The 17012-nt window shown below is 51.9% G+C and overlaps 2 protein-coding genes across 16 annotated transcripts in view; one reads left to right on the forward strand and one right to left on the reverse strand.

Annotated features, from left to right (window-relative positions):
* The window catches only part of MBNL1 (muscleblind like splicing regulator 1), a 63529-nt gene that overhangs the window by 28608 nt on the left and 17909 nt on the right, over positions 1-17012 (forward strand). For all 15 annotated transcript variants that reach the window (XM_053951586.1, XM_053951589.1, XM_053951587.1 and 12 more), the window contains 2 exons: positions 11257-11427; positions 13570-13770. In XM_053951586.1, coding sequence (XP_053807561.1) covers positions 11257-11427; positions 13570-13770 — 372 coding nt within the window. The remainder of the gene's footprint in view (positions 1-11256; positions 11428-13569; positions 13771-17012) is intronic.
* On the reverse strand, positions 13789-15341 carry LOC128792807 (uncharacterized). The gene is made up of 2 exons (XM_053951602.1): positions 14615-15341; positions 13789-14521 (listed from the first exon to the last, which is right to left on the reverse strand). The coding sequence occupies exons 1-2, from the start codon at positions 15257-15259 to the stop codon at positions 14081-14083; spliced, it is 1086 nt and encodes a 361-aa protein (XP_053807577.1). The 5' UTR covers positions 15260-15341; the 3' UTR covers positions 13789-14080.

Consider the following 17012-nt stretch of genomic DNA (forward strand, 5'->3'; position numbering starts at 1 on the left):
ATCAGTCGTGGGCGTGCCAGGGGTGGGGCTGGACACTGACCCAAGGGCAGGAGGCTGGACACTGCCCTGCCTCGTGGGGATGGCTGAGCCCTCCACATGAGAAATTCAGCAGCCAGTGCTGGTGCTCTGCTGGCTTCCTCAGGACACAGAGCTTCCCTGCCCCAGCTGGGATGTCCTCTGCTCCTTCCTGGTTTCCCATGGAGCTGTTAAGTGCTTCAGGGCTGGGTTTGGTTTGGTTTGTTTTTTTAGAGAAATATGACAAGTGTGTCCCAGAAGCAGAGTGGAAGTGGTGCTGCCTGTGAGCTCCCAGTGCTGCTCCAGCGGGGCCTCCAGCCCAACCCTCCTTCCAAGGGTGTTTATTTGGTTAGGAAGCTTTTACTGGGCCCCATGCACACTTGCAAGGTAAAGCAAACCTGATGTGTCAGCCTTTGTTTACCCATGACACTTTCCCTTTCCTACCCTTGCTTCAATTTGTTCTTTGTTAAAGACTTTTAACTCTCCGTTTGCCTTCTGATGTTGAATACATCAACATTTTTTGGTATCATGTTTTTTGTCCCTGAAGTCTGAATTACTTAGATTGATCTTCCTGTATGAATTTTTGAGCTATAAACTTAGTTTAAGTTTTTTTTATTTCTCTTTTGCTGTAACCTTTGTTTTTTATATTCTTTTCTTCCCTCATTTGCCTAAGCAGTAAAAAACTATTACTCAAGCTTGTCATCAGTTGGCCACGGATTAGTGGCTTTTTTTATCTAGCTTCTAATTACTTCAAATTTGTCTTTTCTCTTGCCTCTCTGGATGATTCAGTAAAATCTTGGGTTTGTATTTTTCTAGTCCCTTTACTAACACTCAGTGCTGTTATCCCCTCATCAGTGACGGGCAGACCATATTTCAACAGTAATGGGTACTTTCATTGCCATCAGGGAAATCTGATCTTCCTTTCAGCTTTCCTCCCCACTCCTGAGGCTTCTGCAAAGTGCCTCTATATTGAATAGCAACTGGCTTGAGAGCCACCAGACCCATGGTAACTCCATCACCAGCACCGTGTTCTCCGGGGGGCTGTTGCTGGTGTTTTCTTGTCCACCCCAAGCTGAGCAGTTGGGGTGTTCTCCGTGCTGAGGAGGAGCTGGGTCTGTGGGTTAACGGGGTCACAGTTCCCCTGGGGGAGCCTGTGCAGGACCCTGCTGTGTGTGTGCGGGGTTTGGTGCAGTGGGGCACCAGGGCAGTGCCCCTGGCAGGGTGTCCCGTGCCCGCCCTGCCTGTGCAGGACCCTGCTCTGTGTGTGTGCAGGGTTTGGTGCAGTGGGGTACCAGGGCAGTGCCCCTGGCAGGGTGTCCCGTGCCCGCCCTGCCTGTGCAGGACCCTGCTGTGTGTGTGGGGTTTGGTGCAGTGGGGCACCAGGGCAGTGCCCCTGGCAGGGTGTCCCGTGCCCGCCCTGCCTGTGCAGGACCCTGCTCTGTGTGTGTGCGGGGTTTGGTGCAGTGGGGCACCAGGGCAGTGCCCCTGGCAGGGTGTCCTGTGCCCGCCCTGCCTGTGCAGGACCCTGCTCTGTGTGTGTGCGGGGTTTGGTGCAGTGGGATACCAGGGCAGTGCCCCTGGCAGGGTGTCCCGTGCCCGCCCTGCCGGTGGAGCGCCGCTCCCGTCCCGGCCCTCCCATCCATCCCGGTGTTCCGGCGCTCCGCTCCCCTCCGCCCCGCTCACATGCTCGCTTTTTTTGTCCAGAAGTGACTAAGCTTCCTGTTATTCCACTCTGTCAGTTTTTCCCCAATCCTGCTGTCGTGTTGGGCAATATTTACTTGCCAGCAGCTTCCTCTGCCGCTGTCCCACTCCGCTCCGTCCCGTTCCCACTTGACTCTTAATTTGTTATTTGCGGCCATCAGGGATGTTCACTTTCACTCCGTTGGACTTATTTCCACTAAAGCCAGGATTTATAAAGAGCTGTGACCCCAGGAGAAGGTCACCTGGATGCTGCAGGGATGCCCTGTGGGCTCTTTGGTCTGTGGAGGGAGAGCTGCACTTTGGTTCACGATGTGAGCACACCTGGCGTGGGTGCAGCCAGGGCGGCATCGCAGCGCTGTCCTGAGCTATCCCTGCCTGCTGGGTGTGTTCGTGTGCACAGAGGAATTGTTCCTGCCTCGTTGGAAGCCATGGGCACACTTTGATTTAGCAGGGCTTTCCTTCGGATGATGGGAAATCTAGGGAGCTGCTCAGGAGAGGGTTTTCCCTCTGGAGCTCCAAGGGCAGCCTGGAGGCATTGGCTGGTGCCGTGGGGAGGTGGAGGGTGACTGTCCCTGCGTGCTGGGCACGGCTGGCAGGGTGGGCAGTGGCTGAAGGTGTCTCTCATGGACCTCTCCCAGGCTGCACGGAGCCCTCTGCTCTGAGGCACGGTGGTCAGGCGGGCTAGGGATGTCCCCAGGCCAGCACCCTGCAGGGCTCGTGCACCTGGCCCCACCACGTGCCTCCACTGGGACCAGCAGCAGCCAACAGCCACCAGTACTGCTGGTGTAAAAATAATACCTCAGGAGGAGTAAACAAGCTATTTTTGTGTATTAGGGGTGGCCATGCAGAGCTGAGTCAGGGCCTTGCCTTGCGCTGCCACCGAGGGCTTGTTCAGACATCCTGAGCATTTAGACCAGCTTGAGGCGCTCCCCTTGTGCTGGGAGGGTGGGGTGGTGCCAGTGGGGCCTGGGAGGTGTCCGTGTCCCGAGAGGGGCTGCCAGGCACTGCTGCTGTGTCACAGAGCAGGGGACATCCCACTGCCGGGTCCTCGGGTCCCCAGCAGCGTGGTCAGGCCCTGCTGGAGCTGCTGCTGGCTCGGGTGGTGCTTGTGCCCAGGTACAAGTAATTACATGGAATTTCAACAGGTGGGGAGGGAAACTTTATCTGGAAGCAAATAGGGACAGAACTCATAGGAAATGAATAGTGCCTGGCAGAGATTGGGTGTGAAAACTGACACATAAATGTCACAGCATGAAAAATAGGTTCTGGTACACAGAATTAAACTGCTTGTGAGCCTGAGGCTACAGCGGGGCTGGGTATGCCAGGGAAAGAGCATCTCTTTTTGGTTTTACTCACTTTACCACTACGACAAGTACTAATTTCAATTGTTTTACTTTGCACGTGCTGAGTTCTGTCAATTGCCAGATTCCAGGATGTACCCATTAGGCTCCGTGGGTTTTATGGTGGTGATACGTGCAGAAACACAGACCAAGGCTAACAGTTCTACTTATGTGATAATTACGGTATGGTGGAGAGTAAAGGGACAAGAGCTGTGTTCGGTCTGTCTTGCACATTTAAGGAAAGATGCAAGGCTAGTTTTCTGTCAGCCTAATATTTATCTTTTAATGATTGTTCTTTGATTTTCACTTCAAACCAGACATTATGAGCTTTAAAAAAAAAAAAAAATTCAAAGTAACCAGGCGTGCTTAATTGCTAGCCAGCAGAAGGAAGGAGGCAAGGTGTGGGATAGGAGGTGGGGTGTGGTGGTCCTGGCAGGGGCACACAGCAGTGCCCTTTGAGGGGGGAACTTGGCAGTGTCTCAGGGGGATGGGGTGGTGCCCTGGGGTGGGCACCACGGTGCTGGGGACTGTTGCTGATCTGGGGGTGCCTTTGGGCACGGGGCCCTCATAAGTGAATGTGGCTGGGTTCATTAATTCCTCCTGAATTGCTGATTAAGGGTCTCCTTTCTGCCACGGGTCCTGGGAAGCTGCACTGACTGATTTTAAAGAGGTGTTTTGTAGGAAATCACTGTCTTGTCAAAAGTTCCCTCTTGTGGAAAACAGGTGGAATTTTTTCTTAGAAGTTGTTAAAGATTTCCTGGTTTTGTTTTGGTTGTTGGTTTTTTTTGTTGTTTTTTTTTTTTCCAAAAGAGAAATTCTTCAACTTTATTTAGTTCCTACAATTCTTGTTGGACAGTGGCAGTGCTTTCTGCCTTACTCAAGTGCATTTGTGGGTTTGTCCTTTCGGTCACAGTGGGATTCTGGCTGGAAGAGGTGTCCACTGGCCTGATGTGTCCTGTTGCTGGAAGCTCTGAGCGGTTTTCCTTCCACTCCTGTGTGAACTTCTCTCATTCTCCGGGTTTGCAAGGCAGGGCAGCACTGGCTGGTTCTGCACACACCTCCAGTCAGTGGCACTGTGGTGGTGCCAGCCATGAACCTTCACTGTCAAACCTGTGGGTCACTCTGTGCTGCTCTAAGGGGCTCGATGCCCCCCTTTTACCTGCTGTGATGGACTTCAGTGGTCCCTCAGCCCCTGTGGAAATTGATCTCCAAGTGTTGTGTTTAGTGGTGCAGTGACATCAGCCTAAAGTGCTTTGGAGCTCCAGTGCCCTGAGCGTGACGTGCACCTGCCTCGTGCAGCAGCCTGTCCTGGTGCCAGGTGTGCTATATTGGCCTCTCTTTGGTTTTGTTACTGAGTAGTCTGAATGGCCTTCATTTGTTTATCGTGTAAGCAAACTGTTCAGAAAAGCCAGAAGTGTCAAATTTTTGGTTGCCAGAGGCAGAACTTGGTGTCAGGTGCCAAAGGCACCTGTGGTATGTATATTGTGTATATTGTGGGTATGTATATTGTGTATATTGTGTATATTGGTATATTGTGGGTATGGCACCCCTGCAAGTCTCCCTGCTGCTCTGCAGTGCCCAAGCACCTCTGTCCCAGTGCTGAGAGCTCTCCCACCACCTCCATAGCCACTCGGGGTTATTTTGGCAGTACTGGAGGTGTGTGGTAATTAAGTAGAAAGGTTTGGATGTCATTAAGCAGTATCTTTCCATCTTGGGCAGTTTACTGTGTTGTAAAATGTCTCTTGCACGTGTGCACTCAAGGACCTGGAGCTGTTTATTCCTGAAAATGAGGTGACCTCTCGGTGCTCCTGGGAGGGATTTCACAGGATGCCCTGCAGCCCGTGGGTTCCCAGCAGTGGAACGTGCAGGTTTGTTCTGTCAGGTGCCAGCCAGCCCTTGCAGAGCCAGCAGAGCGCGCGGCCCCGCGGAGGTTTCGGTGTGCCATTGCTGAAAGAGAGTCAAGAGCATTTCTCATGCTGCTAACTCCAGCTTGTGAGCCTTTGTACGCTTCCTCATGCTGGGAAAGCAGCTGTTGGCTTTTCCAGCTGCAAGCAGCCACTGCTTCCCCCATGCCATGAGCATGTGTGCAGGTTCCTGTGCCATCGCTGTCCGCCTGGGGAGGGAGGGTTCACTGTCTGCTTTCCACATTCTAAGAAAAGTGGCACCTCGGAGCAGAGCTCAGGGGATTAATTTGAAATCATATCTCCAGGCTTTGGCATTGATCCTCAGAACAGTTCCCATTTGAGGCTGACCTTGGTTTCAGAAATATGTTTTATTTATCTGTAAGGATAGGTCCAGGCAAATTTCTTCTTTCAGCAGAAATTTTTCTCTGGGAGGGTGGTGAGTCTGGCACAGGTTGACAGAGTAGCTGTGGCTGCCCCTGGAACCCTGGAAGTGTCCAAGGCTGGGTAGGACAGGGCTCAGAGCTACCTGGGGTAGTGGAAGGTGTCCCTGCCCATGGCAGGAGGGTTGGAACTGGGTGATCTTTAGGGTCACTTTCAACCATAACAAGTCTGTGACTCTGTGATGCTATGAAATGATACTCTGTGGTGCGATGAAACTTCACAATTAGAGCTTTTCCCCTCAGAGTGCTTTGTTTCACCTGTGCTCAGTTGTAAATTCAAATCCTATTTTGAAATGAAGTTTAATAAACTTCCCAAATTTCAGTCAGAATTTATTGTTTAACTTGAATAGAATAATATTTTGGTAATTACTTTGCCCGCTAATATTGGGGAATGAATTATTTTTCAGTCAATAATATATTTGCCTGACAAATGTATTCTAATCATATTTAAATTCTATTTAAAACAGCATGTCAAGATACCGTACTTGCTAAAAACAAGGGGAAAATACAGTTAAAAGGATAACAAGGAAATCAGGAGAGGTATAATTCTTACATAAACTCTGTCGATAAAAGCCCCAAACACGTGGGTGTGCTGGCATTTCAGGATTGGATTCCAGCAGTGATTTCCAGTGTCTGGGCTGTGGGGCTGCAGTTCTCAGCAATGCTTTCAGAGCAGCCTCTCTCCCATAAGAATGCAGACATAGAGGCTGGCAGCCGCTGACCTTCAGCCACGCGGAGGGTGTGCTGTCGGGCAGCGCGGAGCACTCAGAGCCCTGAGGGAGATTTTCCTGTCCTTCAGCGCTGCCCTGAGCCTGGCACTGCTGTCCTCACGCCACCCGGGCCCGGGGGCAGAGCCTCCCCAGAGCCCCCTGTGCCCCCTGCTCGGGCAGAGCCCTGCAAGGCAGCCAGCGGGGAGCCTCAGGAGAAGTGACACAGCACCGCCGTGAAAATGCCCTGGTGGACGTGCTGGCTGCTGTGAGGGGTGACGGTGCATCAAAGCCAGGGCGTTGCTTCTCTTTCCCCCTCTCCCCCTGGTCCTTGTTTTGGAGCCTGGGCACCCCTGGCCCATGTACACATCTGGAGGGGGTTGTTCTGTCCCTGCTCACATCCAGCTGCGCGTGGGGGATGCGGGTCCTGTCTTGAGGGCCACGTGTCTCGTCTGATGGGGCAGGGGGATGCCAGGCTGGGGGTGCGCTGTGGGCACCTCTGGGAGCTAAAGGCAGCCAGCAGGGGTGCCCAGCTGGGGTCCCTGTGCAGCGGGTGCCCGTGATGGGCTCAGTCCTGAGCTCTGTGCGGGAGGATCGGCACAGTGATGGGCCCTCACCCCTCTCCTGCTGCTAATTAGCTCTGTCTGTTCAGGGCAAATTTCTGGTGAAGGTTCTGTGTAGTGCTCTGTGTCGTGCCTGCCGAGTCGCTGTCAGGGGATTACAGCTGTGAGCAGGATTTGGATGACAGCAATCCCAGCACCTGCTCAGCATCCCGCTGTTCTGGCCACTTGCAGCTGGGCGCCACGGGAATCTGCACTGTAAACAGATTAAATGTGCTGTGTGTTTTACTTGATCCGGACATAAAGCCATCGTCATTCTCCTCTTAAATTGTGGGTCACGCCGTGCCTGAGTGAGCATCATATGGGTTACCAGAGATTGCTCTAAAAGGATTTGGCAGCACTGGAAGCTCAAGGAGCAGCTGGAGCTCTCGCTGGAAGATTTTGTGGTTCCCAAAGGTGCTGCCCCTCGGGCTGGGGCTGCTCTTTCTGCACACCCCTGGAAAAATGTGATTCCCTCGTGTCCCGGGGTACAGCACTGGCTGGGGGCAGGTGGAGAGGTGCTTGGGAGGAAATGAAGTGTTGCTCAATCTCAGGCTGCAGAGTTTGTCTGTGTTTGTGTGTCCTGGGAGTGTCAATATAAATACTGATGGATTGGTACATATGTGGTGTCTGTACAGACATGGGGATATGCAAACATTTGTAGTAATACCAAGATCAACCACATATTGTATTGAATATTTATATAAATGTTGAAAACACATAAAATTTTAAATACATAAATATAAATAAAATTTATAAAAGTTAAAGAATTTATGTAAGTACTTGTACGTCCATATGTGGTTGATGCATTTGCTAATGCTGTTATGAAATGAGAATTGGGGTCATTTGGAGGTATCCTAGCAGCCCCCTTACCCTGAGTCAGGGTGGCTAGGGCTGGACCGGTGCTCAGTTCACATCACTGTGGCTGCAAAGAAAAGTGGCACAGGTGTGAATGTCCCCATCTGCATCCCTGTCCCCATCCCCATCCTCATGCCGGTGTTGTGGCACTGGGGATCATTCTGTGCTTCCTTGGGGCTGAGGAGGAGGAGGGACCCACAGACAGCAGGAGCAGCAGGCAGGGTTTTGCTGCTGAGCTGGTGTCTTTCCTTCTGTTTCCTGCTGGCAATCTGCTTGCTCTGTTTGCTTTTTTCTTTCTTTTTTTAAATCCTGTTGTATTTCATGGCAGGAGGACAGCTCCCGTAGGAGTGCTATTAGCTGTGCAAGCCAAATGATCCATTAGAGGGCTTGAGGCTTTTATGTACAAGAATCACACACAGAGACGTTGTTAAGTGGTCGCTTTGGTGTGTTTTCACATGAAAGGATTCACTTTTAAACGTGTCTGCAGAGTGCTGCCATCAGTATCCCTGTGCCACAGCAGCAGCCCTGGGGGGAGCTGAGGGGGCTTCACAGGGGGGATGCCCTCACCTCCTTGCCCCGAGATGTGTGTTTGCCCCCAGCTGGCATTCTGCTTGCTCTGAGAGTTGTTTGGAGTGTCCAAACCCGCAGCCCCTCCGTGGCAGGCTCTTGGGCTGTGAGCTGGGGGAGCTGCAGGGTCTGGAGGGCGAGCACTGCCCCCAGCTCTGGGTTTTGGCCCTGAACCAGCACCTGGTCACGGTGTGGGACCAGCTCTGGGGAGAGGCACCTGCGGTCCCACAGCGTCAGGCAGGGGCAGAGCTGGGTGCAGTGACCCCTCCAGCAGGTGTTGGGCTTATCTGCAAACAGGCTGTGCAGCAGCTTTGTGTGGAGGCTCAGTGACTGCAGCCCTGCCTCTCACTGGCCCCAGAGGTGTAAGTCATGGGGCTGCAGGCAGCCAGGCAGGCCCTGGGATACATTAAAAAGGTTTCTCTGGATGTGGCAGGCAGCCTCGACACGCCTGCAAACAGTTTATTTTTAAAAAGGAAACCACAGCTTACATGGAGTTAAATGTTTTCCTGTAAAACACATGGGCATCAGGAGAAATAGTTTTACCATTTACAGGCAATGGTTGTGGTCCCTAGCAGCCATCCTCCTGCTCGGGTTCAAAGGCGCCGGCTCAGAGGGATTTGTACTCGATTTGTGCTCCCTGACGGAGGGAGGTGTTTGCCTGTTTGTTTTGGATCAGGAGCATTCCGTGTGTTCCAGCTGCACTGTTGGGCCGTGGCTGCTGGTCCTGCAGCTTTGGCAGCCCCAGCCCGGGGGAAGCAGCCCCAGGCAGAGCCCCCAGCTGAGGGAACAGCGCAGCTCCAGCAGCAGCACCCTCAGATCATCCCCGCGTGTTTCAGTGGCTGACAGTTCTGCCAGTGGTTAATAATTGTTCAGTAGTCATGGGGTGGTGCGTGCTCACGCAGGGCAGCTGGGATCTGTAGCGCTCACTGGAGTCTCTGTTGGCCACGAGGAGATTTTTCTTCTGTCTTTAGGAGGTACCTGTGAAATGTTAGAGGGTTGTAGGTCTGACCATGGATGGCCACTTCAAATTGCAGAATCACAGACTTGGCGAGTAAAGGACCTTGCAGTCTCAGAAGGGAATCCCAAGAAAGCTCTTCTGTTATTAAATATGCAATCAAGTTGTTTTCTGGAAGGAGATTATTATCAGAAAGCAAAAATTGCAGCTGTATTGCTAACATTTGCTGTGGGATGTTAAAAACAGGGTGTGCTATGTTTCCCAGAAAACTGGTGTTGCGGGGAAGAGCCTGGTGGTGACCACACAGAGATGGGCACACTCCTGTTCACCTGTGTGCAGGTCCGAAAAACCCAGGTGTACTGACATCATCCAGCACACCTGTCAGAGGATCCAAGTCTTCTACAAATACCCTGGATTTTCAGAATGTAGAATTTTGGGAGTGATTTTTCCAAGGCATGATTGGTTATTTTCTTTTGTCCGAGTTTGCCACGTTTTCCACAATTCTGTAAGTGTTCACACAAAGTGCCTTTGCTTTGTGGGGAGTAAAGCCATGGTGTGCAGCTGGGGATGCTTCTGCCCTGTGGGAGGGTGCCTGGGGACAGGTACAAGTTCCTGCTCCCCTGAAGGCAAGGTGAAAAATCCTCCCAGTCCAAGTCCTGATCAGCAGACCGTGCTGAGCCCTGTGCTGCACCCCGTGAGGTGTCACAGGAGGCTGAACGCAGCAAGGTCAGGCACATCCTGCTCCCATCCAGAGTGGATGGCATTCCTTCATTTTTGACAATGAAAGTGAACTATACAGAGTAGGAAATAAATCTATTATTAAACACCAAAAAAAGAAATGGGGAGGCAGCATGAGATGAAAAGATTTACTGCTGCAAGGAGAGCAAAGCAAATGTGTGCTTGCTGCCACACCTAAATCAGAGTGAGAAGTTGGTGTGGCAGCACCACGGTGCTGTGCGGGTGGTCGGAGCGGCTGAGCTGAGCTCAGCGGGCACTCCTGACACTGCTGAGCCCAGAGCTGGGGCAGAGCACCACGTGAGACTGGCTGGGACACCGAGGGACCCCATGGCCTCGAGGGCCTCTGCTGAGGGGCATGCTGGGGAGCCTCGGGAGCATTTGTCCAGAGTTCTGTCCAGTAGGATTGGGTTAATCCCCCGCTGTGCTGGTGTGGCCCGGCAGGACACCGCAGCATCCCCTGCCACCTCTGAATTTACCCACGTACAATATTCCTTTTGTAATGATTGCAAGAGAGTTCAGAGAAGGTTCAGAGAGATGAAAATCTGCCTTGAACTCTGTCGACTGCATTAGCAGGATCCAGTGGCAGGTAATTGGGAGCTGCTCGCTGCAGGGATGGAGCTGCCCGTGCTCTGGTGACCTCTGTGCCACTGGTTTCCAGCCCGCGCCTCCCAGCTCCTGCGCGCTCTGTGGACCATTTTAAAGGTTCATGAAATAAAAGTGAAACAAGAAACCCTGCTCCCAGACAGACAAATCTGCATTTCTTCTGGGAAATTCACTAAGATCTGTAAATGAAAAGAGATTGAAGGTTAAAGGTGCCCTGAGCTCCAGAGCTACATGCAAACAAGGAGGATGTAAGTGTTTTGATAGTAGCGGGTGATAGCAAAGCATAAGCACAGTTTACCTGGGGCTGTGGTATATTCTGGTAGTCTTTAACTCTGAGTAAATAGCTTTCCTTAAAGACCATCTCCTAGGTGGGTAGAAATGCTGGTCTCCATAGGGAAGCAGCGAGGCTCCTTGTTTCCTGGGAGCCAGAGGACATTGCATTATAGCACAGGAATGATTTTTTATGGCTTTAAACACTTGAGTGTATGAAGTACACTAAGTGGTTGAGGTGTACGACACATACTGCCAGGCTTTGGATCTCATCCAGAGAGCTGTGGAACAGCCTAAGCCCCAGCACTGAAATGAGGACATTGAGTCAAATCTGGATTTCAGAATCAGGTTGGTTAACTGCTCCTGTGATTCCAGCAACACATGTTGTAGTTCCACGTTAGCCATTTAGCAGTAATTGGCTCTGACTTTTACATTGTGCTCATGTAAGATCTCATTTTCCAGGTATCTGGTAAGTGTGTCTGCTTGTATTTGCTTTAGCTCGTGGCATAAGTAACAAAGATGCAGCTTCTAATCCTACTGTGTCCATTCTCTTCTTCAGGGTCGATGTTCGAGGGAAAACTGCAAATATCTTCACCCACCACCACACTTAAAAACGCAGCTGGAGATCAATGGCCGCAATAACCTGATCCAGCAGAAGAACATGGCCATGCTGGCCCAGCAGATGCAGCTGGCCAATGCCATGATGCCCGGAGCCCCGCTGCAGCCCGTGGTACGTGCACTGCAGGGGTCCCTCGGGAGCTGGGGCCCAGTGCAGGCAGCACAGGCTTCCCCACAGGGAAATCCCACAGATTTGGGAATGGGAGAGGAGCCAACTGCACTGAAATGCCCCTCTGTATGTCTTTGTGTTGCTTCATTCTGCCTTGCCTGAAGTATTTTTATATTTATATATATATATGAAAGATAAATCAACTCAAGATTACTGACATTAATTAAAAATATTAAATATATATATTTTATATATATTTATCGTATATAAATATATATGTTTAATATATATTATATATAAATATATATATTTTTAATATTTTTAATTAATGTCAGTAATCTTGAGTTAATTTATCTTTCACAACTTTATTCTCAGAGTTTGGAAAGTGAGTGATCTGCATGAGATTTTGGTTTCCTTTGCAATATTGTGTGCTCTAGGAAACTCCTGGCTTTGAGAAGATGCCCACTGGGTGTTTTCCCTTCACTCAGGGGAACTTCCCCAGAGAATTGCTTGCTGGAATTGAGCTTTAGTGTAGAGGGAGTTAGGCTCAGCTTGGGCGTGGCTGGTGCATTGTCACTATGAGCCCATCCAGCAGCAGAGAGCTGGGCTGGCTCTGTGCCCTGGCCCAGAGTGGCCATGTGCCAGTGGGGCTGGAGGACAGGCAGGTGTCCCCACCTAGACTGTGCAGCACATCACAATGTTCCTGTGAGCTTCAGAGCAATGCCAGCTGGCTCTGATAACGTGCTGTTATTCTGCAGTGGTCAAAAGGCTGCAGGATATTTATATTGCTAGAAAATAAGCTCAGTAGGAAATAAATGGGGTAGTCTTATTTGCTGTACAGCAGGCACACAGGTGTCTGTTTGAGCGTATTGGGCTGAAATCAAACACCAACATCTCTTAAGTCACACACTAACAGACTGGTTCTATTTTGAAGTTCATTATTACCTAGCTGATAAACCAGTAATGAAAAGTGCAGTTAATTAATAGTGTATTTAAGAGTAATATTTAATTTCCTGTAATATTTGCCAGGTTGTTTTTCATTCATGTGGGTAAAGAATCATAAGCATTACAGAAGTTATACCCATTTACACAACTCTCATTCTGTTTTCTCCAGTAATCCCTGCATGTTTTCGTTCATTATTTCCAACGTCTCTTGCTTCCAGAAAATTCAGTCATTTCCTCAGGAATACAGAAACATGTGCTGTTCTCTGCTGTCTGCCTTAAATTGATAGGAAACAGAGAAAGAGTTGTGTTAAATCTGTAGTTGTTTTTCTCTCTAAAAATTAGTTGGGGAAAATAACCTAAATGCCTTGTGTAACTTTATTTAGATGGTGAAAGACAAACACTCCTGGCTGAATTTTATTTGGCAGTTACACTGCATTTGGGGGCAGGAGTGTTATTTAATCCTTGCCGCAGTGTAGCAGCTCTGTGTTGGGTTTTCACAGCATTATTTGGGCTCTTCACACCCACAAGGGCATTTGACTCTTTTTTAAAAACATGCAAACAAACAAAATAAAACTGTATTTGCATGTGCTCTTTCTTCCACTGGTTTAATGTTTTAGCCTAACTAAAGCATCTCCCTGATGCAGTGAGTGTCTGAGTATCTGCATGGCCAGCCTGCTGGATTCTGTAAAACAGCAGGATTGTGGCTGTGAAACCCCAGGAGTTCCTGAGCCAGCTCTAGCTGCAGCAGTAAAGCTTTGCCTGTGCCTGAAGTCGAGTGTGGTTGATGCTTTGTCAGGGCTCTCAGATGCCTTTTCTCCAAGAGTCAGTGTTGTACCTGCTGTGGCCATGTCTCCCTGGTAGCCCTGGACTCTCTGTGACCCCACAGAGCATTTGTCATTCACTGTGGCATTGCTGGAGGGTGGATCCACTGTGAGTTTGCTCCAGGAGCTGCCGCGTGCTCTGAGCGTGCAGGGAAGCTGGAGGAGGAGAACCAGCAGAGGCTGGTGGGGATACCTGTCCCGTGCTCTTGCTCACGTGCAACAACTGCACGGGTGCTCCCCACGACCCACAAACACAACAAATGCTCCTTTCCAGCTAGCAGCAGAAACCCACCTCGTTCAGCTCCAGGGGATGGCCAGGGAGCTGTTTTGGTGCTGCACAGCAGATGTTTAGTGTGTCTTTCCCTGTCTCCAACTGCAGCCGATGTTTTCCGTTGCACCGAGCTTAGCCACCAACGCGTCAGCCGCCTTCAACCCCTACCTGGGGCCGGTGTCTCCAGGCCTGGTCCCCGCCGAGATCCTGCCCACGGCCCCGATGCTGGTGACGGGAAACCCCGGCGTGCCGGTCCCTGCCGCCGCCGCCGCCGCTGCCCAGAAGCTGATGAGGACAGACAGGCTGGAGGTAGGAGCTCGGTGGTGTCACTTACTCATTTATTGTCATTTATTATGTCTTCTAGGTAGGAAATACTTCCCTTGTGAAAGCAAACAATGCAGGTTTCACTTGGGCCGTAATGTTGTATCTTTATGATGGTAAGAACGAGGAGTGACTGAGTGACTGTACAGTGAGTTCAGGCTGCCGGTCTGCCTCTGACCCTCCCTTGCAGAAGGAAGTGGGAATATTTAGGAATGATCGTGGCAGCAGCAAGGGTGCCACAAAGCTGTTAGTGTGTGCCCAGAAGGCGTTAACACGGTGGGGGCACAGCCCCTGAGTGCTAGGGAGAGGTGCAGAGCTGCAGAGAGCTGCAGCTGCTGAGGTGCAGATAACTCGTCTCTGGCTCTGGGCAGACAGTGCCCACGCTCCCCTGCTGGCCTCCCGCACCTGGCTTATCACCCTCGCTACAACCCTGACAAGTGTCGGTGCTCTCGAGCTGCTGCTCTCCCTTGCTCCAAATCTTTCTTATCTGAAAGGCCTGACAGTGTTTTCGGCACCTTATCGGTGCTGCGGCAGCGTGGGCGGGGAGCCAGGGACGTGCTGCCAGCTGCCGAGAGCTTGGGGCACAGCCCGTGGGCACAGCCTGAGAGCACAGCCTGAGAGCACAGCCTGAGAGCACAGCCTGAGAGCATGGAGCACAGCCTGAGAGCATGGAGCACAGCCTGAGAGCACAGCCTGAGAGCATGGAGCACAGCCTGAGAGCACAGCCTGAGAGCACAGCCTGAGAGTGTGGAGCACAGCCTGAGAGCATGGAGCACAGCCTGAGAGTGTGGAGCACAGCCTGAGAGCACAGCCTGAGAGCATGGAGCACAGCCTGAGAGCACAGCCTGAGAGCACAGCCTGAGAGTGTGGAGCACAGCCTGAGAGCACAGCCTGAGAGTGTGGAGCACAGCCTGAGAGCATGGAGCACAGCCTGAGAGTGTGGAGCACAGCCTGAGAGCACAGCCTGAGAGCATGGAGCACAGCCTGAGAGCATGGAGCACAGCCTGAGAGCACAGCCTGAGAGCATGGAGCACAGCCTGAGAGCACAGCCTGAGAGCATGGAGCACAGCCTGAGAGCATGGAGCACAGCCTGAGAGCACAGCCTGAGAGCATGGAGCACAGCCTGAGAGCACAGCCTGAGAGCACAGCCTGAGAGTGTGGAGCACAGCCTGAGAGCATGGAGCACAGCCTGAGAGCACAGCCTGAGAGTGTGGAGCACAGCCTGAGAGCATGGAGCACAGCCTGAGAGTGTGGAGCACAGCCTGAGAGCACAGCCTGAGAGCATGGAGCACAGCCTGAGAGCATGGAGCACAGCCTGAGAGCACAGCCTGAGAGCATGGAGCACAGCCTGAGAGCCTGGAGCACAGCCTGAGAGCACAGCCTGAGAGCCTGGAGCACAGCCTGAGAGCACAGCCTGAGAGTGTGGAGCACAGCCTGAGAGCCTGGAGCACAGCCTGAGAGCACAGCCTGAGAGCATGGAGCACAGCCTGAGAGCATGGAGCACAGCCTGAGAGCACAGCCTGAGAGTGTGGAGCACAGCCTGAGAGCCTGGAGCACAGCCTGAGAGCACAGCCTGAGGGCCTGGAGCACAGCCTGAGAGCACAGCCTGAGAGTGTGGAGCACAGCCTGAGAGCCTGGAGCACAGCCTGAGAGCACAGCCTGAGAGCATGGAGCACAGCCTGAGAGCACAGCCTGAGAGCATGGAGCACAGCCTGAGAGCACAGCCTGAGAGCACAGCCTGAGAGCATGGAGCACAGCCTGAGAGTATGGAGCACAGCCTGAGAGCACAGCCTGAGAGCATGGAGCACAGCCTGAGAGCACAGCCTGAGAGCATGGAGCACAGCCTGAGATGTGGAGCACAGCCTGAGATGTGGAGCACAGCTTGAGAGCACAGCCTGAGATGTGGAGCACAGCCTGAGAGCCTGGAGCACAACCTGAGAGCACAGCCTGAGAGCTCAGCCCGTGGGCACAGCCTGGAGCAGGTGCTTGCAGCCCTGGTTGGGTCTGGTGGTTAAAAGGCAGCGATGGGGAGGCTGAGCAGCCAGGCTGCCCTGCTGCCACCCTGCTGTGTGCTGGACACGGCGGGAGTCAGGGCTCAAGGCTGCTGCCTCCTGCACGGCTGCTGCTGGTCTCCCTTCTGGCAGTGGGTCTGCTCACTGAGCTCAGGGAGCTCGCTGGGAGGAGTGAGAAGGATCTCTGTTTTATGCAGCCTACTGTGTTTGTAACTCTGTTCTTTCTGCCTGTGCACTAACAGGGAGTAACTCTCCTTCCAAGGGAAATTAATTCCTTTTCCTTAGCTGCATTCCTGACTGGCGAGCTGCTGCTCAGAAGGGGTGAGCTGGGAGCAGTGTGGAGGATCATCTGGCAGCCAGCATTTCCCGCTGCTGCTGTCACTATTCTCAGAGTTCACATCACCACAGGTCACCCTCCTGTGGGATCGCATCATTTCCCTTTTTAGAGATGTTTTCCCCGAGGGAAGCGTTCCCCAAAGCACGCTCAGGTTGCAGGGGAGGCAGCTCTGAGCTGGCACACAGGTGGCTGGCTGGAATCACCCAGGGATGTTTTTCCCTTGAGGACTCTGTTTCATGATGGACACCTGCCAGAGGTGGATTAAAACCAAAATGCAATTAGGTAAATTCATAAATAAATCATAATGGATTTGGAAATGAGTACGGAGAGGAGGATGCCTATGGTGGGAACCCTTTGGGTTATGTTGCCAAGATGAGCTGCTGTGTTTGATTGTGCTTCCAGCCCTGCAGTGCCCATGGGCTGGTCAGGGTGGGACATGAGGGCTCAAAAGCATCCTGGTCATAAGCAGGATGTACCCATTGTCCCCGAGCACCCTGGAAAGCAGGGGCAGCCCTTTGTGTGCCCCTCCAGGGCAGCCCTGGTGCTGGCCGCAGGCTGTGACCGCTGTGCACAGGGAGCTGGTGTCATCTGGGACCTCAGCGTGCAGGATTTGGCCCTCTGGACGCTGCATTCTCTTGATATTGCTGTTCAAGAAGTGGTGCACTGCTGAGCCAAACTCCTCTGCATGAGAGGGAGATGCTAGACTAGCACTCTCAGGGTCACAATACTGTTTTTCCCTTCTGCAAATTTAGTTTAAACAGTGAAACATATAGGTGAGAACATCATTTGCAAATGCTTTCCAGTACAGTGGTCATCTGATCTGGAGTATCCAAATTTAGTATCCAAACACTAAACAGGCACGTAATTTTTATGAACAGCAA

Source organism: Vidua chalybeata, chromosome 10 (genome assembly GCF_026979565.1).
Source record: "Vidua chalybeata isolate OUT-0048 chromosome 10, bVidCha1 merged haplotype, whole genome shotgun sequence".
Taxonomy (NCBI): Eukaryota; Metazoa; Chordata; class Aves; order Passeriformes; family Viduidae; genus Vidua; species Vidua chalybeata.